The sequence below is a fragment of the Anopheles stephensi genome, chromosome 3 (assembly GCF_013141755.1).
Source record: "Anopheles stephensi strain Indian chromosome 3, UCI_ANSTEP_V1.0, whole genome shotgun sequence".
Lineage (NCBI taxonomy): Eukaryota > Metazoa > Arthropoda > Insecta > Diptera > Culicidae > Anopheles > Anopheles stephensi.
The window spans coordinates 77,504,742-77,532,516 of record NC_050203.1 but is presented as its reverse complement, the minus strand read 5'-3'; the positions used below and the strand labels follow the sequence as shown (position 1 = coordinate 77,532,516).

At 43.3% G+C, this 27,775-nt stretch overlaps 3 protein-coding genes and 2 long non-coding RNA genes across 5 annotated transcripts in view; 3 read left to right on the top strand and 2 right to left on the bottom strand.

The window, feature by feature from the left end:
- Positions 1–6,885: 6,885 nt before the first annotated feature.
- Positions 6,886–8,283, bottom strand: LOC118510047. Its single transcript, XM_036051436.1, has one exon. It carries the CDS (start codon positions 8,281–8,283, stop codon positions 6,886–6,888), a length of 1,398 nt encoding a protein of 465 aa, XP_035907329.1.
- Positions 8,284–11,202: 2,919 nt separating this feature from the next.
- LOC118509325 lies at positions 11,203–12,729 on the top strand. Its single transcript, XR_004905864.1, has 2 exons — positions 11,203–12,071; positions 12,143–12,729. It is a non-coding gene; the product is annotated as an uncharacterized LOC118509325 (long non-coding RNA).
- Positions 12,495–13,020, bottom strand: LOC118509324. The gene is made up of 3 exons (XR_004905863.1): positions 12,978–13,020; positions 12,735–12,912; positions 12,495–12,673 (listed from the first exon to the last, which is right to left on the bottom strand). It is a non-coding gene; the product is annotated as an uncharacterized LOC118509324 (long non-coding RNA).
- Positions 13,021–14,138: 1,118 nt separating this feature from the next.
- On the top strand, positions 14,139–15,219 carry LOC118511242 (proteasome subunit beta type-6). The gene is made up of 3 exons (XM_036054082.1): positions 14,139–14,316; positions 14,441–14,640; positions 14,701–15,219. The coding sequence occupies exons 1-3, from the start codon at positions 14,266–14,268 to the stop codon at positions 15,134–15,136; spliced, it is 687 nt and encodes a 228-aa protein (XP_035909975.1). The 5' UTR covers positions 14,139–14,265; the 3' UTR covers positions 15,137–15,219.
- An 80-nt stretch (positions 15,220–15,299) lies between these two features.
- The window catches only part of LOC118511241, a 97,091-nt gene continuing 84,615 nt past the window's right edge, over positions 15,300–27,775 (top strand). The window contains exon 1 of the mRNA XM_036054081.1: positions 15,300–15,481. The gene's annotated coding sequence lies outside the window, so the exon portion shown is untranslated. The remainder of the gene's footprint in view (positions 15,482–27,775) is intronic.

Below are 27,775 nucleotides of genomic sequence, written 5' to 3'. Positions count from 1 at the left end.
TTTCGGTAGGAAATTATTGCCAACGACTGCAGTTGACACGTTGCAGTAGCAATTATCAGCTCGGCGAGCTCGGTTCTATTCGCAGGGTGCAAATGAACCTTATTTTTGCTGCATGTGTGGTGATGATAGGTAAAAATTGCTTCGGATATATTGCTACTGCTTTATGGGTAGGATTTTTTAAGACAAACAATAGGAGTTTTGATTAAAAATTGGTAAAGAAAAGATTTGTGATGCCGGTTGCATACAGTTAGGCGCTCTACATCTTCAAACCCTTTTTCCATGGCTATAAACCTATAATTTATTTATATTTCTTTACACCCTTGTTTTAAAACAATATTGCCGATTGTCTCAGCACCCTCGTTCCCAACCATATTTCACCACATTCGAGAGCCAATCGTGTTTACAATCCACACACAACAATTTTGTGGCCCACAGACAAAAAAAAGAGCTTTCCGGGCGGAAAACAACGCGCGTGCTGCGCTTTAATCTTGTGTGAAGCGTAATAAATTGAGACACATTACTCGGTACGTTCGCGACAGCTGAGCATCATACGAATTTCGACTGCCTCACCGATCTGACAAATGGTTAACGTACCAACGCATCCACCCGTTTATCGGATGGCGGTCCGCTATCCGAGGGCACCGCTTCTGGCTTTAGCGGCGTAGTAACTGAAACAAATCTGCTACGTGACTGGTACGTACAATTTTACACCACGCACCCAATGCTGTCCCAATCGTCGGTGTCTCGCCTGAGTCTGGGGAAAGGAAAGCATAACAACTCTTTGTTTTGTGGCTCGTGTCGATATTTAGGAGTCTCGTCTATATTAAGTTCGATCGATTGCGGAAGGTGGATTTTATTTCTATACCACAAAATTATGTCCTTAAAATTGTAAAATCACTTCATTACTTCAAATACAAAGTAATAATGCAGCTTTTTCTTGGGTAGGACGTCCTCCCAGATCTCACATTGAAATCGCTCCGGTCCGCCAATCGGACTGGAAAGAAGAAAATTACTGTGAAACGATTTAGAGATAGTGCAGCCCGAAACCAATATTTACCCAAAATGGCAATGAATAACAATTCCGGCATCCTTCACCTAAATCTCTTTCGCCCACTCAGGGTCGGGCTCGGGATCACACGGTGAAAAACTGTTTATGCGAAGTGAGAGTTGAATAAATAACTCGCACACACACACATACGCCACACAAGCCACAAACAACAAATAAAGCCTCTGCAAATACCGGGCTCCGCAACAAATAAACTGTACTGACCCGAGAAAGAAAACACATTCTCCAAGAAGATATCGGTCATCGGTAAAACCTGACCACACACACACACACAACAAACACGCGGGCTCATTCATATAAACTCGTGTAACGCAAATCCTACCCCTTAGAGATGAAGTAGAACCGAAGAAAAAACCGGCCCTGGAACAGAAACAGTGGCCCTGGAGGACGAAAGCGTGCACGAGCGTGTGGCTTAATCTTCTTATGACAAATGTATCGCTTGCTGGCGCTTCTTGGGAAGAGCGTATTTCGGTGGACGGGGCTTTTTCCTTTCCTAACTTATATTGGAGCCTTTACCAGCTTTGATCCACGTGCGGCCGGGGAGGACGACGAGGCGAAGTAGGAACCAGAGGAACAGAGAGGGTCGCTTCTGAAGCCGTCCGAGGCCCTGGGATGAAAGATGCTTCCCGTCGAACGATTTTTCATTCCATTTTACGGGTGAACGGTTTTCCGGAGCATCCAGCTTTACGTTTTGCGCCCTTGTTGCCACCGTCCGCCGCCTTCCGGATAAACATATGCACTGGAAAATCGTCCTCCCCGGGGTTCCCTTTTTCGGGGCGCGTGTTGTTGCCTGGCGGCCCGATGATAAGCTCCAGTAGTTTCATATTCATCCGGCCCGAGGACGCCCGTACCGACCCGGCTACCAACATTGTTGTGTGGTATTTTATTTGTATTTTTATTTCACCCAAAGTCCGGTAGCCCTCACCACAGCTCCTCTGAATCGCTGGATACACCCCAGAGCCCGCTCCAAGAACGCCTCGTAATGCGACGCCGTGTTTTTTTCCTCTCTCTCGAGGAGCTCAAGAGAGTACTCGGCCGAGAAGCCCCTTTCGGGGTTTTGTTAATGGGTCAGTGAACAAATAATCACCGGGCATCGCTTCACCGGCCTGGGTTTGGGGCACGATTGATGGGCCGCAAATGAAATTCCAACTCATTAATGTCATCTACCGCAATAATGGTCACAAGGCTCGGGGGTGCTGTCAGGGGGACTGTGCGTTGCCCCGGAGGCCTGCACTTAGCTGCCGTTAATCAAACAATCTGTCCCAGCAGGGCCCGAAGGAAAAGGAATAGCCGGAAGCGATCCCACCAGACTCACACACGCGCTGGAGCGCCAGGGTGTCGGTAAATCAAATATTTACACAACCGGTCACAATTTGATTACGGTCGGTCGCCACATTACGAAAACCTATTTACACGCTGGTCAATCGGTTAGGCGGCGCTGGTGCGGTTCGCTGACGCTGAATCGATCGATTAGAAATCAAGGTTCGGTTAAGGATGGGGCCACCACCAGCTTGCTCCCACGCAGGGGGCCAGTGTTCACAACGCTCCTCAGACACCCTTGCGACGCGGAGGATGTCCGTAGCCTCATCCGTACGATGATCCGTAGGTGTTTCATACCAATCATCGACACTTGGGCACGCGCCTCACTTACTTGCACTGTCGGTTAAGCGTATGTGTGTGTGTGTGTGTGGAAAGAAATGCAGCTCGTTTACAGTGATAGCAGATGTTGTACGCTTGGCAGTGATGAAGGATAATTGGCGTGAAGAGCAGGGAAGATAAAAACAATGTTTGAGAAATGAATGGTTGTTTGCTTTAATCACAATTACAGGTGCGAATCTAACTGGCGGGCTTGTGCTTTGAAGTTGCGCCTAAAGCTAGGCAATTTGCATGTTCAAACAGTGTGTTTTAGTTACGATTCTGCATCGCTGGTCTTAGATACAGTAAACCAGCAGATGCTGATTGCATACTTTAAGGCGTTTTTAATTTAATATTTAAGCTGAGTCTTGGTAAAACATCGATTAGTTGGGAACTAAGATTTTTTTAATCCCTCATCATATTTTTCCCCACACTGTACCGATCCAAGGTCTCAGTAAATGCTATTTTAATCCTTGTGCATCCTGCACCTTAGACAATTTTTTGCACATTCTCCTTTTTTTCCTTTTTCCTACCCATTGTCTTTCTTCGCTGAAGTATCACTTCCCTGACGCTCTCAAGCACCAAAGTTTACGTTACGTGACTTATTCAATCCGATATTAAAAGTATAAAGCAAAAGGAGTACGTGGGAATGGAATTAAAAGACCACTCCCGCAAACACACACACATACACACACACACACACACACACACACACACACGAGAAGGGGTCCTATTTTGTCTCCTGCAGTAAGACAAGGAAGAGCGAGAGAGAGAGAGAGAGAGAGAGAGAGATCCTCTTGCTAACCTAACTGCCCCGTATATTGATGAGCGTGCTAAAGTGGATGAAAGAACATTGTGCTGAATGCTGCATCGGATGAAAGTTACCTCTCTCCTCCTTTACCTTCTCGCTCGCTCGTGATTGCGTTTAGTGCAGCCAGGTTTAATGGTGGGTACTCGATATGTAATTGGACATGAAATCGGAAACTTTGTTCCGGTTTTTTGCGCCTCCCACGCAAGTAGTAGGCAAATGGTGAACGTGCAGACATTCATTAAAAACAGTCGACGAGTCCTCGTTTTGAGACGTGATGAGATGTTTTGAAGAATTTTGTTTGTCTTCAAAGTGAATTTGCTCTGCATTCTACACTGACCTAGCCCAACCTTTCAGGGACTGGCTTCGATGTTCACGCGAACATTGTGAATTCAAAGCTAGCCGTTTGAAGCCTGACGAATTCTCTCTGTGTGCGTGTAATCCCTTAGTTAAATGTGATTATAATCCTGCACAATGGTGATGTGTTCCTTGTGCTCCAGTTGCATTGGGCAGCAGATAGCGTCTCTTACAATAGAGTCTGGGCCCATTTTCCCAACTTCCTCACTGTGGTATTCTGATGGTGGGCTTTTGATTGTGATCGGATAATCACTCTCCCTGAATCATCAGTTATTCCATCCCTGTGCCACAGATTATCGACCTCCGACGGATTTGATAGGATTAAAAGGATGGTTATATAACAAGCACGAATCTTAATCTAGATTCTGTGCCAGAATTGGATAAATCCTTGCGAAGCGGTTAACCTAACTTTTGCTTACCGTAGAGTTATTACTAGTTACATTAAATTCTTAAACACCAAGAGACTTCCAACTCTTGAAACCTTGTACGCTCAACCTGCTGCAAGAAACATTTCTTCGGAACAACTTGACTCATTAACCTTTTCCCTTCTCCTTGCATGTATGTGAGTCCTCTCCCTTAAAAAATGAAACGCTTTCGAGCTGTGTTCGCGTCAGATGCTAATGAGAAGTTTTCAGACTTAATTTAACTCCTGCCTTGTTCATTCTTTAACGGGAATTTTTTTTCAAAAGAGGGTAACAAAAGGCCCGCACCAAAGGTTCACGTTAATGTAGCAGTCCGTTGAAAGTATTGAACAAATTTCCTTGTCAACGCAGCCGTTTCCCTAACGTTGTCCTTTTAGATGGCACATAAGGACGTGAAACATTTAGTGCAATATGTTCCGGTTAGCAGTTTGGAATGTTCTATAGATGTTAAAACGAGAGAGAAATATTATAGCGAATGATTATCGAGATGTAAGCCTCTGTTTTATTTTAAATAAAATTTGTCTCGTCGTTTTGCTTAAATATTTTATAACATCAATTTTCATAACGGAACGCAAAAATAATATCGTTTTAATGTCTTTTACTACTATGAAAGCATACTGAAGCATTTAATTGCCTACCTCTAGGCGTTAAACATTATTTTATCATTCAGTGCTGGGTGTTGCATACATTTGGGCGCAACTTTTTAAAATTCACCATAAATTACACTTTAAAAGCTGGAAAACATGGAATAGTTATCGGAGATCAAAGGTGGACATGTTAGCAGATTTTATAGCACATAATACACTGACTTGTTCTGGTGAGCTAACTCAATTAAGGGGGAATATTTAATTCCCTATATTAACCTTTACGCGATCACTAAATGCGCCTGAATGTATGCTATTTACCAGCTTACATGTGGTTTTTGTCGGCATTCTATGCTCTTCTCTCTGCTCCTGTAGCTATGTAAACTAAAAATATAACTTTAATTGCATTTTTGAGCTTTTTTCCCACATATATTTCTATCTCTCTGCATTATAAATCCTTTTTTCCTTTTTGTACAACTAAAAAGATTGCCTGCCACAGAAAAACAAAACCGGCACAGACGGAACACACAGCTTTGCTGCCGGGCACGTGCAGCTCACAAGATTATGTCATCGCCATTCGATAGTAAAGTAGTTTCCAATCATCTTAAATTGCATCCGTTTTGGTCCTCTGGGGGGGTTTTGTTTTTGCAGCCCACACGTGTATACGCTGTCATCACGCTGCATTTGGCCTGTTTTATTTTGCAATTGTTTTTTCTTTTCTTTTTTGCTTCCACTTCTTCAGTTTTCCATCCGTTCCCTTATTGCATCAAGCTGGCCAGCGCTTTGGCAATTGGGTTTGATATGATTACTTTTCCATGAATGAACAACCTTTTCCCCGAGCGTCAGAGGGTGACCTGCGAGAGAGCGAGAGAGAGCGTGAGTATCCTGGGTAGTGTGACAATATGATGAGCTTTGCCAATATCAGACCTTTCGGTAGCTAGTTTCGCTTCTAGTTTCGTCAAAAACTAAGTGAAGCTCGCTGGCTGCGGGTTGCGGAACTACCCCCGAAAAAAACGAGCAACGGAAAACTAAAGCACGCAGCACCCGAATGACATCTCCACTCTCGAGTCAGACGGGAGAAAACACACACACACACACACACACACACACACACACACACACACACACAAAAAACAATTTGAGGGGGACAAAAAAGTTAAATAAAATAAAACTAGCTTTCGAGCAGGAAAAACTGGGACACTTTTATGTGGTGGTCCGGCATAGTTGGTGATTTTGACTTGTTTTTCGCTCTCTGTTTCTCTCCTCCCTCACTTGGCGCATTGTCCTAGTAGCGCAACAAAGCGCAGTTTTTGGAGTTTTAGATCGTGGTTGCACGGAGCCATTCGATGATTCAAAGATTGGTACAATTGTGGAGAAATGATCGGGAAAATTTAATCTATTATTGCGCACCAGATCCAGTTACGGAAGTTTCGTGACGTGACCCAATCGTGGGTGAACCCGAAGCACGCAGTGACGCTGCCTTTTGTGCTGTGCGGTCGGATCTCAATTCGTTTGGGAAGGGGAAAAAAATGCTCGGTTGATTTCACATTCTTTTATGAGCCGGACGGGGTTTTTTTGTCTTCTTCTGTCTAAGCGAATAAATAACCCACAAAGCGGACAGGAAGGGTCTTCCATTAAAGACGGAAGTATATTGACCGACCAATGTCTTATCGCGATGCGACAAAGAAGTCGTCAGCTGCCAGGGTTTTTTTTTTGGGAAATTATTTGAAGAAATGAACTAGCTTTAAATTGGGGTGTGAGCTTGTAGGAGCTTTTCTAGCAAAACACGCCTGAATGTATGCAATGCGACTTTCAGTTTTGTATTTACAAGCTTCCTTGACACTAATAAGCTACCGCTTAACTCATTGAAACATGAGTCTCTCTTGCGTATTGAATTCCAATATCCTGCTAATAAATGCGCCTGAAAGTATGCAATCCGTGTGAACTTATAATTTTTTTGGGGCTTTGCTTAGCCAATTTTTGCGCTGTTTAATATTTCTTGTATGTATTAATTCACTTCTTATCGTTCTTCGCACCAACCTCTCTTCTACGAGCTAGCCTACCTACCTGTTGTACCTGCGTAAGACGCTTCCGCTCCAACCGCACCCCAACGAGCGCCACTACCTGCTCCACCACAAACACAATCATCGCCACCGCATACCCAACCAGCAGCACATAAAACAACGAGGCCAAGTTCTCAAACTTCAACACCTCGTCCAACGTTGGGGTCCGATCCTGCGTGTAATAGTCCTCACTCAACCACGACCCATAGATACCGGACTCCGAAAGTCTCTCGACAAAAAACTTTATCCTGCCAATGAACGGTGAGTGCAGTGGAAAGGTGAAAGCTTCCGGTTGAATCAGTAGCTTCTCGCGCAGCAGATAAAACTTGGGCGCACCCATCTCGTGCATCGCGTTCGAACCGACCAGCGCCCTTCCGTAGCTGCACGGGACAACGTGGGCATAGGACGGTTGAAAGTAGGTGCGCCAATCGGTGGACAGCATCGGGACATCTTGCCGCAGCTGAACGCGTAGCCCGGAAAGGGTGTGCAGACTTGCGTTAACGTTGGCATAGTCTCCTGGCGTTAGAAGCAGCGGTGGTCCACTCGAAGCTAACTGAGCCAACGTTTCCAGCTCCGGCTCGTAACGACTTTTGATCATGTACGTAATGATTTTGGCTGTGTAGGCTTCCTTCAGGAGAAATAGGAGCATGTCGAGAACGGAGAGTATCGTACGATCGAATGCTTTTAGCCGATAGTCGACCGATTTGCTACCGAACAGCAGGGCAAGAATGTAGTTGACAGCAAACAGCCGAGGCATGGCTAGATTCCCTAGAATCGCTGCCACTACGATCGCCATCACAGCGTACCACAGGTACTGGGAGAATGGTTGCCAAAGCTTTAGGATGAACGTTTGTAGCAGCTTTCTCGGCACCAGCACACACATCCCGTCGAAGGTGTTGAGATACAGCTTCTCCATCTTGTTTGGTTCCGTTTGAAGTAGTCGATTGAACGAGAACGACACACGCCCAGTCTCGAGCCGTATCCTATCGACAGCGTTCAGGTTGGTTGAGTTGTACCTAATGTCGTCCGATCGGTGAAAGAACCAGGTGTGGGTTGCGTTTTGCCGTTCGAGCAGAGTTTGCAGGAATCGGTAGTCAGGACCACCGAAGATACCGTCATAGCGGTAGAGGTGAGGAATGAGCAGGTAGTACAGTGTGCTGTACCGAAAACCGTACAGGTTTGCCAGCTGGTTGAAGCTGGAAAGCAGCTGCAAGGCCTCGGAGCTGTCCACCGGAACGATTGTCTTCTTGAAAAGTATCGGGAAGCTGATCTTAATCTCAAGCGTACGACTGTTAGTGAGCACGAGTAAGGGGCGGATTATACCGAAGCTAAGCAGAGAGCTAGCCATGTGAAGTCCATTTTCCGAGGGCGCTGTATCTTCCCATACGAAAGCGTGAACGGCTCGTGATGACCAATACGATACACGGGATAGGTCTTGCATTTGTCTGTAAGTTGTTCCCTTTAGTTGTTAGTGAAGAGAAAGTTAGCTAAAAGGTTTTTAAGCCAAAACTGTTGCTAGCTTACCTGCACAACCACCAGGATTAGTTCACACACTGTTTCTTTGGTGGGTTTCATTGCAACACAAGCTTGCACTCCACTGCACAACCGAAGTACACGAGCTTCATTCTGAGAGCTCGTTCTCTGCCACCAGGATGTGTTCGGTAGTCCAAAAAAGCAAACGCCACCGACTGAGTTATTCAGGTAGGAGGTCAGTAAGTCATTTAAAAATATTGCCATCTGTGATGGAGCTTCGGTACGTATTGGCTGTAGGCCTTTACAATATAGAAGGTTGGTTTGGTACGCAAGCATCACAAGCAGCCGCAGTAGAACCTCCATTGTAACTGACAAACGCTAGACGAGAGATTGATATGGCGGCTGTTGAAGGCCTGTAGCAGATGTGACGAGTCTCACGCTTAAAAATAATTTGATATTAAATTATTTCAACTTATGCAGCGTAAATTAAGGTTTAAATCGCGTAAAATGCTTCTCACTAGCTTAGTTCTTTGAAGTTTGATTGATTTTTTTTTATTCATAAAGAACGGCCTGGCCGTATTGCTAAGTTTGATTGATATACTACTCTAAAATAAGAATTCTTAGCGATTGATTTAAAAAATACATCAATTTGCCGACATTTAGGCGCACTTTTGAGACTCGGACAAGAAAGCGCCTGAAGGTATGCAATTTTCTGTATTATTTATTGTTTTCTTCTAATTTCCTTCTATATCCCGTGAAAACATCTATAAAAGAAGGAAAAACTCGAAAAAGAACAGAATATGATCAAATAAAAGGAAAAACATCGATGCTTTCCATCCAACAGAACGCAAAACAGCTAAACCCAGGTCGGGGAATGAAACAACTTCGATCCGATTTTGGTGACAGTAGTAATGGAAAACTTTTACTACACTTACGAACAAGCAACGAAAAAAGAAATACAGTCGAGAGAAGAAAAAACAACTATCATAAAAGTAAAACAATCACATAGAAGCGACCGAGAACGACGAGGGGACGGTGGTCATTATCATTTGTGAGCGGAATGCTTCGAATCGCTCCGTAAGAGGGAATCGAAGGCATGAGCAACTTCAGACCGATACCGTTCATAATTTCCCGACCCTGTGCTGTTTGCCAAATAAACATGTCCAACCCGGCCAGCTTTCCTTTCCAGCGGGGATGGTGAAAAGTTTTTGCAGATTTTCGATTTTCTGTTACTTTTGCCATGTTGGGAACATTGCCGTTTCCGCGTAGCGTTCGTACGTACCGTACCGTACGGGGAAGAATTTGTCCTCCTGTCGTACATGCCGTTTTCGCATCGATTCCTGGGCGCTGCTCGAGGGTGGAAAAGCTTTTCGGGGTTTGTTTGTTTGATTGTTTTTCCGGCGGTCGATAGACGACGGTCCACGAACGGCACCGGCGGGTGTTGGAAGGTGATTGCAATCAAAACCGATTGGAAGGATGAGCTGCGTGGACCAGCGCATCGTGGTGGAAACTATCACGTCCAAGAAACAATTCCCCAACATTGCTCGCATATGGGCTCGTAAATTATGATGTTGCCTTATCGAACTTGTTGTGAGCGCTGTCCTAGCCTTACCACAGCCTCTCGTATTATTGTATGGCTTGTGCTCCAACTACAGTCCACGATTTTCAGGCGAGTAATTCCACAAAACATTAATTTTTGTCATCCTCGGGCACAATTATCGATCCGATTGCCAAAAACCCCTTCCCTAGAATCGAATCTTATTTTCTGCGTGTTTTCTTGGAACGAGCAAAAACTACTAATCGAAAGAGGTTTTACGATTCTTAAGAATTCTTTTTTTCTTCTTCAAAGATATGTATCATGTGACATAAAATATTTTCATTAGTTGTATGGAATAAAGTACTTTAATGCATTAGATATTTTGTTGCAGAGAAACTTGTTGCTCATCGTGTATAAAATGCTACTTCTTGGAACAACGTGATTCAAATATGGAGATACTGTAAGAAGATATAGGCGCCAAAATGTATACAGTCCGCACTACAAAACATTCGTTTTAAGATCCTGAGCTTAGTTTGTACATTCTTCTCAGGACTGCAGTAAATACGAATAGAAACGAAAGCGACGCACGGTGGAACTGCCTCGAATCAAAGATGTGTAGAACAGTTTTTCATCTCCGGTATTACAGAATCAGTATAACAGGATGCTGCACTCGTCCTTTTGCTCGTTTTGTTATACAACGTGCCATAATTATAGTGCTATAATATAATATTCTCACGTACGCAGCCTGCCTAGTTTCCCTACTGAAAACAACGTGTCGAAATGGCGGTAGTTGCGGATTTACAATAGAATGTTAAGATTTGGAACAGGACCTTTACGGTTTTGGAATGCGGTTCTTTTCTTGGATAGCTTTTCATAGGAAAAGAAATGCAATGTTTCCTGCGTTGTACATCTTCCTGGGTAGGCAACATGGCTTTCAGTTCGTATTGAAACAATATCAGACTAAAGAGGAAATCTATGCACTTTGTATGTACAGGTATTTAATGACACACCGTCGTTCACTTGAAGAAATTTGCTACAAATTCCATTCGGATCTATTTTAGTCTGAAAGGAAATAATTTAACCTTACTGACTTGATTCAGCGTAATAGATAAATTTAAATATAGATAAAAGCAACAGGAAATAAAGGAAACGCGAGAACCATAGACAAAAATAACTTTAAGAAAATTAGAAAAATCGAGAAAGATAGAGAAAGATCTAGAGTAAACGAGCGTCAGAAAGAGCAAGAGTACGTACCCAAATAGCCAAATTATCTTAAGCAGCCAATTTCAGCACGCTAAAGATCGCTGATCTAGTACGTCTTTTGCAGTAGATAAGCAGCGTCATAGTTCGACGTACCTTTAACCGGGCCTTAAGCAGCTATCGTATTTCAAGCCGTTAAAGAAAGTTTTTATGCGCTTTTTATTTTCAAGCAAATCGTCTGTTTTCGATCGATAACCGCAAAAAAGTGGAAAAAATGTGAATTTCTGGGTAGCGACATTACCACCGCTTGTATGGCTGTGTGTATTGATGATTTGTTATCAGATATTTTTATATCGTATGTCAGGTAGTTCTGTTAGTAGTGTGAGTGAGTGTATTTTGGTATTGCATCTTTTATTAACGTCCCTATTTATTATTGAGAATTGAACATGGTATTTCCTGCGTGAAGAGCGCTGCCTTTGTCGTTTGTACCAATAGTTCTGTCGTTGCTCATCATGCTCTACCTAGACAAAAAGAAGTTAAGCAGCAATCATCGAACATTCGAAGCGGTAAGGTTTTGTTCCATATGTTATTGTTGTACACTTCTGTTTTTTTCTAACTTTTCTTTTCTGAGGGTTACTCATCGATGCTTTGCACATTTGTATCATGCGTACCGAAGCGACAGCGACAAAAAATCCAACAAACTGTATTGGGCCTTTGGAACCAGTCTTAGCATGCACAAACATGGTGTCGATCGCTGGATCAATAAGGGGAGAAGGGCAACGAGCGGTGAGAATATAAGAGGAACACAGAATGGAATGGCACAACAATAGAAAATTTTGGCAAGTGGAGAAAATCGTAAACAAAAATCCCGGATAGGAAAGCCTTTACACCCAGCACTTAGTCCGAGTAGACGCAAAAAGTGTAAGGTAAGATAAATCGCAGATATATTTAAAACCTTCGTTATTATTAATTTTTATAATTGATCTATATCTTACAGACATTGCATTACAAAACTTAAAAGATGCCGTTCAATATCGAAGAAACAGTGGATAACAGAGAGCATAAGGAGTTGTTAGCGGTTCCTGTACCTTGGGTACGAGCAAAGGAACGACGAATTTGTTGTGGCCGAATATACGACAAAAGGATCGGTTGAATAAACTGAGCATGTGTAGAGGAAAATCACGAAAACATTTACGACGTGTATAGTAGTGTCTTCAAAGAAAGGCCGGTAGAGTGTGTGGACAGTGAATGGATGGACGAACTGATTTGCATCATCTGGCTGGTTAATCTGCTATTATTGCTCATTGTGATATCGCATTTCCCTTCTCATTAATGCACTATACACGCCGTTTACCAGTTCACGCAACACAGCCTCCTTTATTCAGCATTCAACTAAGACTGGCGGCCTCTCATCCATTGCCGTTCCGCACTCACACCACTACATTCATACTCAGGATCCCACACTCATCATCTTCTGAACTGGAACTGTCGGATATTTGTTCAACCGCATGATCAAAGTTTGTTGATTCTAAAAGAAGAAATAGAATATAAAAACATAGTCTCAAAAGTAAATTACTACACTGACGAACCTGTATTATCGATTATTTCGCAGTCGTCTCCGTTCTCAAACAACTCACGCATAATTTTAGCACGCCTTCTCTACAAGTTTCCCGATTTTTTCACACGCTTGGAATACATCTTTCCACACAATGATTTTTTCTTCTAATGACGCTTAATGGCAGATAGCAATGTTCTATTGACATAATCCTGTAAACAAACAACTTGAAGGGCCATCTTTCACTCTTAAATGGGCATAAAGTTCCATGAAGTACCGTATGCTTCTTAATAAGCCGCATAGTTCGGATGAACACTATGCATGGTTTATAAATAAGCCTCATAGTTCCATCGAGTTCCAAGTGAAGGTAGAAAAGCTTCATAGTTTCATCAAGTTCCACGCTCTTTTTAACTAGCTTCAAAGTTCGGCGCTGGTACTTTTTTTCCTTAAGCAGCCCTCAAGCAGCACGATAGTTCGATTTCATTATTTTTGGCTATTTGGGTAAACAAGGTACGTAAAAGCAATAGATAGCGTGAGAGAGGCAGCCATGAGCGAGAGAGCCAGAGAGAGAGAGAAAGAAGGAGAGAGAGAGAGAAACAAGGAAAGAGAGAGGGAAAGAGAAAGAATTAGGTAAATAGAAAAAGATAAAGCAAGAGTGAACGAAAGCCAGAAAGAACGTGCAAAAGAGCGGATGAAATCCAGAGAGAGTGAGAGAGAAAGCAAGAACTGAAGAAACCAAAATAGAGCGCAAGAGAATGAGAGAGATCGAAAAAGCGAAGAAAAACGAGAGAATGAGAAAGAAAGAGAAAGGGTGAAAAAGAAATAGTGAAAGCCTTCTCGCTCTCTCTCTTTCTATCACACTCTCTCGCACCTTTTCTTTCTCTCACTCTAGCTCTGTCATACTCTCTTACGTTCTCTCTTTCTCTCCCTTTTTTCTCTCTCTCTCTCTCTCTCACTCTATCTCGAACTGTTTTGCTCTCTCTCGTTCTCTGGTACTCTTTCTCACTCTCTCATTCTCATAAGTTTTTTCTCTCATTTTCTGTTGTTATGTATGACTATCTCTCATTCACCCTAGTTTTCTTATATTCTCTCTCGTTTTTTCTCGTTTTTTCCTTATTTTCTCTTGTTCGCCCATGTTATCTTTCGTTCGTTATCTCTCTTTTCTCTCTCTCCTTTGCTGTCATTAACAAGAGATATGTTTTTGTATTTAATCTTAACTGCCTATTTGCATTGCTTTGGGTATGGATTCCTTTTACATAATTTGTAAAATATTTAAAAAAAATACGAAGTAACTTGAAGCGAAGCGAGTGAGAATTTATGAGTTTTTCGCATTCAAAAACATCCACCAACTTTTAAATGTTAATTGGGCCCTAAATTGTCAAACGTCTGACGTCTTACGATACGTCAGGCGAAAATGACAGTTGGTTTTCTGCTTGTCATTATCGCTTGTCATCCTCAGCTCACACAACAAACAAATCGCGTTCGGAACGGTACACTTGTTTTAAGCGAATAATTCCCTGTTTTCTTGTGATTTTTACTGTTTATTAAACTTAAACCCCTTCAACATGGATATGGACTGCTCTAACGATTGGAGAAACGCTCACCACAGCACTGGTGTAAGTAGCAGGAGTGTTTGTTTTCATTCCTATTCCCGGCTGCGGAACATAACCTCTGTATCTAGGATGATTTTGCAGGAATTGGTGGTGATGAATTTCAATAACTCTTTTCATTTCTTTCCAGACCACAATTATGGCGGTGGAGTTCGATGGTGGAGTAGTGATCGGTGCCGATTCACGTACCAGCACCGGCACGTACGTAGCGAACCGTGTGACGGATAAGCTTACGAAGCTGACGGACAAAATCTACTGCTGCCGTTCCGGGTCGGCTGCCGATACACAGGCGATCGCTGATATTGTAGCGTATTCGTTGAACTATCATGAGTAAGTTAGCGTTTCACGAGCAAGAAATATCAAATAATAACATTATTTCGTCACAATCAGGAACCAGACCGGTGAGGCACCGCTGGTGGAGGACGCTGCAAACGAATTCCGTCAGTATTGCTACAACTATCGCGACACGCTGGTCGCCGGAATTATCGTAGCCGGATGGGATGCGAAGCAGGGTGGTCAGGTTTATTCCGTCCCGGTCGGTGGTATGCAGATCCGGCAGAGTGTTACGATCGGCGGTTCCGGCAGCTCGTACATTTACGGCTTCGTGAAGGAAAACTATCGCGAGGGCATGGCGCGGGATGCGTGCGTAGAGTTTGTGAAGAAATCGATCTTCCACGCGATGTATCATGACGGTAGCTCGGGCGGTGTGTGTCGTATCGGCGTCATCACGAAGGATGGTGTCGAGCGGGAAGTGTTTTTCGCACCGCGCGATTATGAAAACGTGCCCGGCCGTTCCGGTGCACCGAGTGTATCCGTGCAGGCGTAAGTGTGGTGGCGGTTTCGTATGTGAAGCAGCACATTGTCTCTATGGTTAAATGGAATAAAAAATTCAATTTTTGGATCAAAAGAGCTTATTTATCTTCATACTAGTACAAACCGTTGTTAAACCCCGCTTTTCATTCATTTCAGTTGCGTGCGAATGAGACAGCGTTAGAAAAACAAGCGTATCTCGCGTTCTCTCATCCCTTTGCTGGTGTGTGTGCGCGCATGCGCTCATCGCCAAGCTCGACACGACAGACAGATGAGTTTTGCTCGACGAAAACTTCAGTTGTGATGCGGGTTGCATAGGCTGCAGGGGATTTATCGCGCCGCGGTCCGTTCGTCCGGGAAGGTACACGGATTTTTGTGCCACTTCTTTCTGTGTTTTTCCTTTTCTTGTGTATTTTATTGCTGTAGCGATTTGTTTTGTAAAGTAATGCAGATAAGCATGGCGGGAAATTAAATTCCCGCTAATAACTGCAGTGTGAGAGATATACGGACGGAAACCAGAGCAGGCTTTTTCCGCAGACCGCACACCAACAGCAGCAACAATTTTCCACCGCAACAAAGTTCCAGCGCTGGTCGGGCCTACTCGCGGAATGCATCTAGATGGGAAAAAAAACTAGCGGATGTGCATGAATGTGTGTACGTGTTTGTTTGTGCGGATGATTCCTTCAAGAAAAGCCTTGCAGCAGCCAAGTGCGTATGTGCGTGAGTTGTGTGAAGGCTCACACAGCAGTGGGCCTCCCGATCCGGAGGCTTCCTCAGCTGGTGGATATGCTGACCACCGTTAAGCGAGAACTCGGATCGGATCGATGAATGAATAAATGAAAATGAATGAAATGCCTCTGTGTGTGCTTAGATGCAGTGACAAACCGAGCCGAGCCTGTGTGGGGAAAAGGGTAGAGATGGCACCAAAACGTGACAGTGGCTCAGTTTCCGTTGCAGTAATGTGCCTCGTGTCTCGTTGTATGGCCGCGTTTGTGTGTATGTGTGTGCAACCTACCAGGAAAATGTGCTGCGGTATGCAATTGGTTGGGGCCCTGGAAGGTTGACTCGAAGAAGGCGATTTGCTCACGTTTGCAAGACACGCGTTAATGAAAAATGGACACCTAATGGTCATTTCCGGTGTGTGTATGAGTGTGTGTGCATATGTAGGTTTATGTTTTCGAAAACAAAAGTATGGGAAAATTATTCCTTCGGGGAAAATCTTGAACTTGTACTAAAACCTCTGCCCGCTGTACTAAATCATCTCCACGCTGAACTTGAACTTCAAGGAAAATCGCCATTTAATTTGATCAAGAAAAGCCCTCTCCAACACAGTCTCCAACAGACAAAAGACCCCGTTTCTGGCTGACTCGGATTAGAGCAGCTAGTCGTGACCTGGCAAAATTTGGGTCCCACTTTTTCGCCATCAATATCTCCCTCCCCCGCATGGGGATCCCGCATGCCAGATTCTGGCTGCAGTTTGCACTAGGAAACGTATGTGTGTCTGTGTGCTGCACTAGCAGCATTTGCCAAAAACAACAGACAACCCCCACTGAGATTTTCCGAGACAACATGATGCCCGAACGTGCGGAAAATCGATAACCGTTTTTGGGACTTTGGGCATACCGGCGTACCGCGATTTCGGTATGCTGATTTTTAATGTTTTGCCCGTTGCTATGCATTCCCGCATTCGGCTTTATCTCACCAACTTGAGCAGACTTGACCTCCGAACGCAAGGGAAGGGCTACAAGAAGACTGGTTTCGAGGAGGGCAAGCCAAAGAGAAGTCGAGCCCCAGGAATCGAGCCTTCGCTCGTGCTGACAAGCCCACCAAACCACCCAGTTTGGTTGGAATTTCCCCATTCCACGTGGCGGCGGCGAAGAGTGGGAAAATCAAATATTTTCCAACAACACACGGCTGTGGCTGTGGAGCTCATGGCTCTCATTTCCCACTTCCGTTTCCGTTGTTCGACGGCCGGGAGAGAGAAGGCACGGTCGGTCGGGGAGGGAAGGGTACGGGGGCACAAAACCAAACTTGGAAAATCACCAATAACCTAGATCGGAGCTACGGAGGCTTTGTGCCTTTTATGTTGGTGCCACAGTCCGAGCTCATATTTGCACAGCATTTTCCAAAGGGAGCAAATCCGGTTGAGGTTGAGGAAAGGCTCTAATTTTGGCATGTTTTTCGGTCCGGGTGTATGCTCGAGAGCAAGGAGGAATTTTTTCTGCTTTTTTGCGTGGATGATTCGTCTAAATGCGCACGAATGCACAAAGTGGAATGAATTTTTCGGGAGGAAGTATTATAAAAAAATATTTTTTAATTCAAACGAAGCGTGGAAAGAATGTTTTAATCAATCTAAAAATAAATAATATAATTTTAGCTGTTTGAAGAAAATTTTCCAACTAATCGACTGAGCTCCTATTTATCAGAGTCAGAGTTGCCTCTTTAATCGTTCAGTTAAAACATTCCGATACGCTTTTACCCAAGCAGCTTCCAGCAGGACACTTCACTCGCTCGCCCCTGTTTATTCTGTTCTATGCCTGCCGATTAAGCTTTCGCTGTCGCTATCGTTCATCGGGTCGTTCCTTCCCTATCTACCGGGAGGGTTGGAAAAAGGAAAAGTGACACAAGAACAAAGCTAATGCGAAACGATGTCTACATGAATGACCACTAACAGCCACAGCTCGGGAACTCGCAGGATCTTCGACGGTGGGACGGAGGACGAAAGATTCGCCGGTCGATTGACGATGGAAATGGAAATGGACGGCTGAGTGCATTCGTTCTTTGATTCCGGGAGGGGGTGGTGAGGGACAGTAAGGTGGGATAGGCTGTGTTTGTCGTGGTGTAGGACATGGATTTGCTGCTACGAAAGCAAACCGGGAGAACGATTTATGAATTTTGTTCCTTTCGGAGGGGGATCTGTTGTTTTTTTCTGGACCAAGCTCTGTTCGCACCTAACTCGAAAACGCTTAGCAAGGATTTGTTCGGTTCGGTGTTCAGGTTTTCCCAGTGTCATTTTTCATCTTTTTGAAGTGAATTGGTTTGTTTGTTTTACGTTTATTGTTATATTTAAAGTCGAGCTGTGATATTTTTTTAAATATTTTTTAAGATAATTTTATCGCCTTTAATTTATTGTAATTTATTTTTTGTTATTTTATATTTTAAGATATTTTATTTTGTGTTTTTTATATTGTTCAATGGTAATTTGTTTACAATTCTGCAGTTATTGTAAAAAATATAAGATAAAGATAAGAGAAAGTTAAAGATTATCAAAAGTGTGTTATTTTTTTAAATATTGTCTTATATAAAATATTACAATAATAAGGTGCAGAATGCTTTATTTATTTGGTGTAAAATTTCATTTCTTTCAGCATATTTTAAAATTTTATTTTAAGAAAATTTCAGATGCTACATTTTTGAAAAAAAGAGAAGCATCAAATAAGTATTTTTTCCATTTAAAGGCTCTCTACTGCGTCGCATATAAATGGAAGCCTGAAAGTATGCAATATCGTGCCTTAGACCAAGAGCAATCTTGTACTATATCCCATGGAGCATTCTAATTTTCTCTGTAACAAAAGATTGCATACATTCAGGAGCTCAAAAATTAAAATTCAATTCCTCTCTACTATCTGCTCGGTTGTAACAGATGATTTAGTTGTAAAAAGAATAAACTGTTCTCAACATGTCACTGAGCCCCTGTAAAATACTTTTACAAACAAACATTTCCCCGACACGCATACGTAAAAAAAAGCAACATCTTGCTATGTCGCCCCGACAAAACTGCTATCGATTATATTTCACGCCATTGCCAATCATAAAATTGACCCCGTCCGACTCCCGAATGCGACTAAACCGAAACAGCTTCCCGCACTGATCCGCGCTGCTGCTGACACCGTTCCCGTGATGCGCGAAAAATCCCATTCGGGTGTAAATTTAATGTTTCCGCCATGGCTAGGAAACGGAACGCTGGTGCGTGATGGTTCAAAATATGCTTCAGCACGTTCGAACGCACGTTCGGAAAATGCGTCCCATTTTTAATGCCTGCTACTGGTCGGTCGGCCTCTTCCAGTCCATTACTCACGGCGGTTCACTGGGGGTGGATGAAAAAAAAGGAACAGAACACATACACAGGCCAGCCATTTTGGGCCGCATTGGGACATAAAATTTGGCAAAACATGCTTTTAAAACAACACTAACGGGGCGCGAGAAGAAAAAAAGCCCCGGCGTGGAAGCGTTCACGAAGCAGTAGTAGCAAGCTGTTAAGCTGTTCGCTTTTCGGTGTCGGACTAGGTTTTCCCTTCGGGTGGGGGCTGAATTTTCGGGAGCAGGAGAAAAGTTTTCTAATTTAAATATGATATTGATTGCCAACGCGGATATGCAGCTTGAAGGCAGCGGAACGAACGGAACTTTTCACCGCCCAACTTTTCACCCACAACGACGACGATCCTGTTCGGGTGCTGGGGTTGGGTGATCAGCGCAGGTCCGCTGAAGTGTGGATGATATTTTCCTTCCACGCCACCGAGAATTATTTGTGGGGTGTGGGACTTTGTTCTTCACCTCACTCGTCGCTTAAGCCGTTGGACACACGAGCCACGTTTAGTGGCTAAGTTTTTCCCGTGAGCAAAGTGTGAGCTTTGGAGACGCTGACGCCCTCTAATGCTTGTGCAAAATCATAAAGAAACGGACCCCAAAACAAAACTGGGGGCAGTCCAGAAACAGATTAGCGTGAAAATTATGCCCTTCTTTTCTTCACGTGGGTGAAAAGTACTCACGCCCGTGAAAGTCGTTTTTGGGAAAATTGTTTACTTTTGATGGTTTTCCCTGGAGAAGCAAAAAAATGGAAAAGAAATTGAGACTCCAATGACAAGAAATTAATATAATTTTTCGCCTCTATTATAAGCCAGGGCCTGGTAGACGACCCCCGTTAACCATTTGTTACACGCACTTCTGTGGGCGTGAGACTTTTCCTTCTCTCTCTCTCTCTCTCTCGCCTTTCTAGCCAAAATGATGGCCATTGATGGGACATTTTCCCCGTTCCGGCTAAAAATAGCAAAATTTGGTGTAAAATTTCATGATCGAACGGTTCGCCCTGTGGGTCATTAATTTTGCACCCTCACTGACTTTGAGTTGATGGGAGCGAACGGGGATAGGTCATTCGGGGCTTGTGGAAAGGTCAACCGGGGGTTGGTAGGCAAATTGGAACCAATAAATAGAATGACACAATTGCTCACAGGCCTCACGTGCTCCCACCGGGGCTCGGGCGTAGTAAAAGCCGTAACGATCGACAGGACCTCGACTCGGGTACGGCTATTGGGAGGCCGGAGTTACGGAACGAGGGAGACCGAGTCAAATTGCTGACTATAAAAAAGTAATCGCTGAGCTTAATCGATGGTCGCCGTTGTGTGTTGGCATCGGTACGGATTTAATGCGGTGCTGGCTATAGTGGCACGGTATGGAGTTCAAAGGGATCTGGGCTTTGGGTAGGGCAGTAATGTTGTCCCAGATTAGGGAAGGATTCCACCACGACACGGGTGGAATGAGGATGAAGGGATAGTAAAGAGGATTTCCTTCAGAAATTGTTGATGAAAAACGGCAAATAGGTAGCCCATCGTAGTGGAACGGATGAGGGCTAGTTTACCTGATGTCAACAATATTCGGGGTTGAAGCCTTAGCAAAGGGTAATCGGATTAACTCTTGCAGGATTAGCGTATGTCATCATGCAGAGAAATAATACTATTTTCGTTCAAGTATATAAAGTTGTTCCTTTATACACTTTAATAGGATGTCTACGCGAAGCTGTCTAAGTTGCCCAAGCACAAGTTGGTGTGTTGGAGGCTCCAGCTTGTAGTATAAGTCATTCTTGATATCCTATAAAAGCTCTGAGTATAGATGATCCAAGGTCCTGATCCTTAATTTGAGCTCTCAAACCAATCCAAAAGTATCTCCAAACATCTTCCCAATATATACCAAAAATTGTGCCTGTGTCCTCCTTAAAAATCACTGCTCCTCGGACGGTTGGTCCCCTTTTTTTCTTGCCTCGATGAAACCCTCACCGCCACTTAAAGCGAACGGGTCCCTGAGAGGCTTTTCAAGTCCACTTCACGGAACGACTCGAAATCGGAGTTGAATACTCACTCACTCGTGGACCACGGGCGAAGGAGTGGTAACAAAAAACCCTTCCAAAGGATACACATTGTGCACAATTGAAGCACCGGGAGTCATGGGAGAAATCTTAAAACGGAATAATAATTGAATTCTTGGCAAGTTTGGTCGAGATCTGCCCCAACACAAAAACACATTCGACCGCTCCAAAACCCGGTCGACAATCGTGTTCGAATACGAGCAAAGGAGGAAGAAGGTTAACATTCTTTTGTTTCTCATTTTGAACATGCCTTTCCTTCCTTGCTCCGCAGAACGAGCTCACCAGTCCAGTCCCTTGGAAAGCGAGTGAGGAGGATTACCGAATCACCGAGGGGGACAGTGATTTGGCATACATTTTTGGCAGCGTCCATTGGATTATCTCTCCCCTTTTTTGCCTAGATAAGTTCAGAATTTCCCCTTCTTCGTCTAATGCGAACCATTGCTGCTTTAATCACACTCGAAGTAAATCACCCCAAGGGAGGTTTATTTGATGGGGCAGTTTTCCTTCTGGAGGAATAATTTAAAGGGCTCCAGTAACCTTCCAGGACTCCCAGGCTAAATGATGGGGTTTGAACACGGAGTATTAGTGTGGAAGCCCGTCAACATTCACCAACAGGATCAGGCAGAAAACGGAGAAACCATCACAATGCCTTGCCATTTGCGGTTTGAAATGATGGTGATGGTCATTTTGTTGACCCGTAGAGAGGAGCGGGAGCACCTGCGCAACTAGGGCGACTACCTGTCACATTTTGTTTTGTGTGCTTTCCTGGGGGGGGGGGGGGGGGGGGGGTTTCTTTTGTTGCAGGTAGAGGCTTTTTGTTATTGAATGGAAAATTGCATCCATCAGCAGCGGATCGGATTGCATTTTGAAACCATCCGATTACATGCCATCATAATAAAAGAGGTATTATTGGATTTGGTTCGACGGCTGATGACTGATAAAAGTTGGCTGGTCGGGTAGGTCGTGTGGTGGGTTCGATGTTTAAAGGACAGTTTAAAATAACTTAGAACAAGTTTTAGAACTATTTATTAAAATTTTTGTACTAAAAAGCAATTTTTCATTACTTGAATGCAAATAGATGAGCTGTGCTTGTGAATTGAAAAGGCATTGCATACATTTAGGGGCTTTTCTGGGGAATAGCCTCAAAGTATGCAATCAGCATAACAGGGTTTTAAATTATTCAAATTTATTGTAAAAAATATATTTTTAAAATAAATTAAGTCCTTTTTCACTTAAAATATATAAACATGTGATATAATTCTTATTTTTCTTTCACCCTAGCATAATAGACAATAGAACTCCCTTATGATTTCTATAAGACTTCCTAAATTCAATATCATTCTCGCTCACCAAATACGCGCTTCTACCCACATTTAATCCACCTTACCAAAAGCACCTAATAAACGAATGCTCAAAAAGGGACCACGGTGCTGAGCGCACACATCAAAGCCTAACGATGTGCCCAACAATACCTAGGCACACTGCATTAGTTCGCCAAACTCACCATCACAGAAAGCCGCCATTCGTATGCGCTCCCCAAAATGGAGTTTTTTAATTAAACCAAATGCTGCTACTGCTTGTTCTTCAGTGTTTTTGTTCCTGCTGTGTGTGTGTGTGTGTGTGTGAGTGTGCTTCAATTTTCTCAAACTTTTCCGTGCTCCGTTTTGTTCCTCTCTGTGGGGCTTTCGGAGCACAACGATTCATTAAGAGGACCTCCTTCTGTTGCCCTAAGGAGGGTGCCAGCCTTTTGCCTTCCCATACAGCCTTCAGGCATGTCTAGCGAATAAATTCATTATTAAATTTCTCAATTGTCACATTCCCATTACGGCCGAGATCTGAGTCTGGCATCGGCGTCTTCACCACCTTGAAAAGCGGCAGTGTTCTGTGTTGTTCCCATTTTGAATCTGTTTTCTAACAGCACACAGCCTTATTGGTTTTTTTTTTGTCGATACTCATCTTCCCGTGAGACACCTTGCCTGAGATGAGTCGAAGAAATAGTGAAGCAAATAGAACCTCTCGGCATCTCGGCAAGAACAAAGCAAAGCGATTCACAAAATGACGACTCTTGAGAGCTGTTTGGTGCGGTATGGTGGCAAAATTAATCAGTGACCTCATACCATCACATCAAGCTCCAAGCTGAAGCTGGCGTGGACAGATGGAGACGCATTGTACGGCTTGTGCGGTATTTACCTTCAACTCGTCGCTTTAGAGAATGTGAGGATTTATGTTTCATTTCACCACATGAGCACACAATATGCAAACACTGCGCCATCCGGCGGTGAAAAACGACAGACCTCTTGCTGGCTCTCTCTCTCTCTCTCTCTCTCTCTTTGTCCTCTGGCGGGAATGTTTCCATTTCCTGGTGCGTTGCGTAAGGCGTTAGCTAAACACCAACAACGCAGTCCTTTATGCCATCCTTTTTTTGCCGCCAAAGGTCCACCAAAGCCAAGCGATTCTGCCCTTCGTCCCTTTTCCTTGATGGCCTTCTTCAACTGAGGAAATCCCAGGAAAACCTGGGGAGACCAGTTTATCGCGCAGAAATTAAATATCACCCAAATCCGCTACTTCTCTACCCTCCCAGACACACAGTCAGTGCTCATTCGCCACCAAACACTATCGCGAACTGGTAAAAGATGTGCAGCAGCAGTGGAACACCCCGGAAAAAGTTAATCTCCATAAATAAGCAAAACATTTCGGAGGAAAACCACCACAAGAACAATAGGAAGAGGTGTTGGTGGGCACAAATTTTAATGTCCCAACCCCCATTTTGCATTGGTCCCGGGGTGAGAGAGGGTACTCGAAAGGGTTTGTTTTGATGGGAGCTTTTTGTGCTGTTTTTCTCATTCTCTTCTCCTTTCTACTTTAACATTACGAGTTTTTCCCTTCGCCCAATGTTGATGATGTTTTCGGGATCGTAATTTGAGATGGAATTTCTAGCGGGAGCGGGATTTGTGTGTTTGTGTGGGGAATGTTGTATGTATGTTTTTCATTTGCATACACGCTAGCGGATATCGCTCGAGATGGAAAGTGTTTCAGAATGAAAAGTGAATTTTATTTGAATGCTTTTAATCGTTTTGCTGCGGGAATGCAATGTCTGATTTATAAAAAAGGGGAATAAAAATTAATACACCGTGAAACAGCTTTTTGATTTTATAACATAGCAGGAATTTGGAGTGATAGAGCTTGAAGATAAACCTTTTTCGGGCCATTCGATTGCGGAAATGAGAAAGGATCTATCTTTTATTACTACTTCTATCGAATCTTTTCGAATCAAGGAAAACTTTGTTTTGCAAGTTCTTTTGTATAAAATTCAGGATTAATAAGCAAATTTATTCTTTTTAAAACCCTTTTCGCACTACATTTACCTTTAATTTGTTCATCAATCGGTCAACACATAGACTTCAGTACATAAGCATTTTATTATTACTGCAGTTATTGCAGTTTGAAACCATAATGGTTCTAGCTTTTGTCTATTAAGAATATTAAAATAAGGCTACAAAAAAATCTGATCCGAAAATCTGAAGAAGCTCAGATGATTTTCATACATTTTAAGCTCATTCTATAAACGGAAATTAGCTTGTTTGCTCATACAGTGTTAGCTATCAAAACATTTGCACGTCTGATCTGAATAAAATATTTGCTTCGATCGAACGATAAAATCTTCAGCCTTGGGTATCTGTCAAATCCCATACAAATTTCTACAGCACTTTACGACAGCCTAAGTAACCGATCGTTTGACAACTATTGCAGATGTTGCAGTTATTGCAGTTTTGATCAGTGAAACGTCAATAGAAGCTACTTGCATGAAATTCGAAAGAATATTATTGCAATAATAATTGCATTGATTGTTAGCAAATTATTTATTTAACAATTGCTGGTGAAGTCGTTTTATAATTTAGCATTTAAGTATTATTTTAATTTTAAATTCAAACTTCAGTGCTCTTAGTGTCCTCTGGTTGATCTCATAAGGCGTTTTGAATGATTTACTGTCAATAAATTTTCCAATGTGAGCTTGAAAAACCAATAAATTATGAACATTTCTTTTACTAAAATATATGAATTATTGCTAATAAATAAACAAAAAAAAACAACTCTTAGCCAGTTGTACTAGAAGAAAAGCAGGCACTGTAAGCCTCATTAGCAGGTCAACCAGCAGCAGCTCAAGCCGAACACCGTCTAACCTCTATCTGGAGAGGATTTTCCTACCCTGCTACAACAACTGATCACTAAGCCTTTTCCTCGTCAATTTGTCTCTATCGATGCAAAGGTGAAGCCTGATGTTTCACCCCCCCCCCCCCCCCCCACCGTTTCTAAAGCCACTACAGCTTTTACAGCACGATGGTTCGATACCTTTTTACCGCTGTTACATCTGCAGAGCAAAAGTTCTCAACCTGCGCATCGACGTTGAGTTGCTTTTTTTTTGTGAGTACAATTGCAGGAAAGCTTACACAGCCTCCCGGTACTGATGGTGGCCGATAGTTGAATAAGCACCTTTTTCCCACTACCACCAAGCTACCGTACCCTGCACGGCAGCCATTTCCATTCTCAAGGACAACATAGTTGAAACAGTGTGTGGCTGGCGTGCCCAAGCTCTCTCATATGTAATGAGAGCCCTGGCTGGAGGTTTTTTTACTCTTCTTTCTGCCAGCATCCGGAAATGGAAACGTAATGGTTGGGACTTTTGCTTGTTGTGCTTGGGAAAATGTGGTGAAAGGCTCGTTTTTGCCTTTATACCTGATGAGGCGCTTTTTTCCGTCATGGTGTCGTGTGCGTGTGTGTGTATGTGTTTGCTGCTGGTTTTTAGTACATTTCACTCGATCGTTTGTGACTGTTTCGCTTGTTAGCTTCGCTGCTGGCTCGTTGCGGCTCCTGCTTTTCCTCGTTAGTATCAATTTCCACCGTCAGGGAGGACTTTTTACAACAAAAATCTCCTGGTACGGGAGCCGAATGACTGCTTCAGCGATAGGGGTTTCCAGGTGGAAAACTGGTAAAGGTTTGTTCGTCAGTTTTTTTGTTGTTGTTGCACTGACTTCTTTCCATTCGTCATGTTCGTCATGTGCGGCGGGTGGAAAATGTATCGATGGTCCCTCGGGGAATACAAAAGGAATGATATTGTTTCTTGCGCTTCTCCCGTGCTGCGACCGACCGAAGAGGTAAGTGATGCCGAAGCATAAATACGGCGCAGCGTTACGCAACCATATCCGTTCGGGGGGGGGGGGGGGGGGGGGGGGTGGGTGAAATGTTGTGTTTCCACACTGTTTTTGCTCTGGTTGTTCACTAACCACTCGACGGGCATGACCTTTCGTGAAAGTTACATACCTTTTTCGCCCCATGCAAGAATGTGTTATGAAACCATTTGGTATGGTATGCTTGATTTTGGTTTTTTGAGCTCTCGTTTGATTTGGAAATGGTCTAAACAATTGCAAGGGACTCGATTTTGAAAGTAAAATGTATTTACTTAACAAAAAGTTATCAAGAAAAGGTGAAAACATCCCAAAAATGAAACACCAGAAACACCTTTACGCCCAAATGTATGCAATTATAGAAAATTAATTGAATTTTAAGTCCTGGTCGCAGTCACGACGACATTGAATTATAGCAAGAAGCTTGAAACCTATTTTCGCTAAGTTGATCAAGTGCTGTACTAATACAGAGTATATATTAGATGAGTTGTCTAACGACAAAACTCGATCAAATTTCATAAATTGTTTATTCGTGTGTTGAATCAACGAAGATCGTATTACCTATTCTATTGCTATTTCTCTACAATGTTTCCTAAATTATAACGCCTGCTAGTATGCAATAGCAGTATTCAAAGTTCACATTTATAACACAGTTCACCCGATGTTAGAAGACAAATCCTGGACATTTTCTAGATATTGTTGTGGAAACAATGTTTAAAAATCGCATTGCATACCTACAGCCGTCCTCATCTAGCTTTAAGAGAGTCGAAGAGTATGCAATCAAAAAATCAAATCGTCCCTTACGTTTAGCTAGTCCTTGAAGCAGATCCCATCTTCCCCATACCAACTAGTCTGACGGACTCTCTTTCTTAACACGACACACAAGACATTCGATGCCTGTTCGGAAAGGCCAACCAATCTCGCCCGCCGCCCGGTTATTACAACCCATTATACTCAAATGACCCCCGATGCGCCATCAACGTTGCCACGAATAGTAATGAGCAAACAAACAATCAACCACCCATCCTCGTAAAGATAACTTAAAATGAAGCCCATGAACGCTCGCTCACAACCCCTCATCCAGCAAGGAAGCCATCTTTGGCATGGGCCTTTGATCGGAAAGTCTTTGAAGGCGTGTGCGTTTGCGGATATCCGAGCGATCCTAGGAAGTTTGCATTCTTGGCGTGCAGGATAAGAAGAAAAAAGAAACTCCGGCGCCACGGGAAGAAATATATAAACTCAAGAAAGAAAATACAGCCCCAGCCCAAGGAGGGTGGGGACCAAATGAATCCGGATGTCCTGAAACACAAACGGAAGGATATGAATTTTATAC

What these genes read in the sequence shown, in the direction of transcription:
- LOC118511242 (XM_036054082.1), top strand. Translation starts at nt 14,266, where the DNA reads ATGGATATGGACTGCTCTAACGATTGGAGAAACGCTCACCACAGCACT. An exon ending in ACGCTCACCACAGCACTGGT is followed by an intron (nt 14,317 to 14,440) that starts GTAAGTAGCAGG and finishes ATTTCTTTCCAG; the next exon opens with ACCACAATTATGGCGGTGGA. An exon ending in TATTCGTTGAACTATCATGA is followed by an intron (nt 14,641 to 14,700) that starts GTAAGTTAGCGT and finishes CGTCACAATCAG; the next exon opens with GAACCAGACCGGTGAGGCAC.
- LOC118510047 (XM_036051436.1), bottom strand. Translation starts at nt 8,283, where the DNA reads ATGGCTAGCTCTCTGCTTAGCTTCGGTATAATCCGCCCCTTACTCGTG.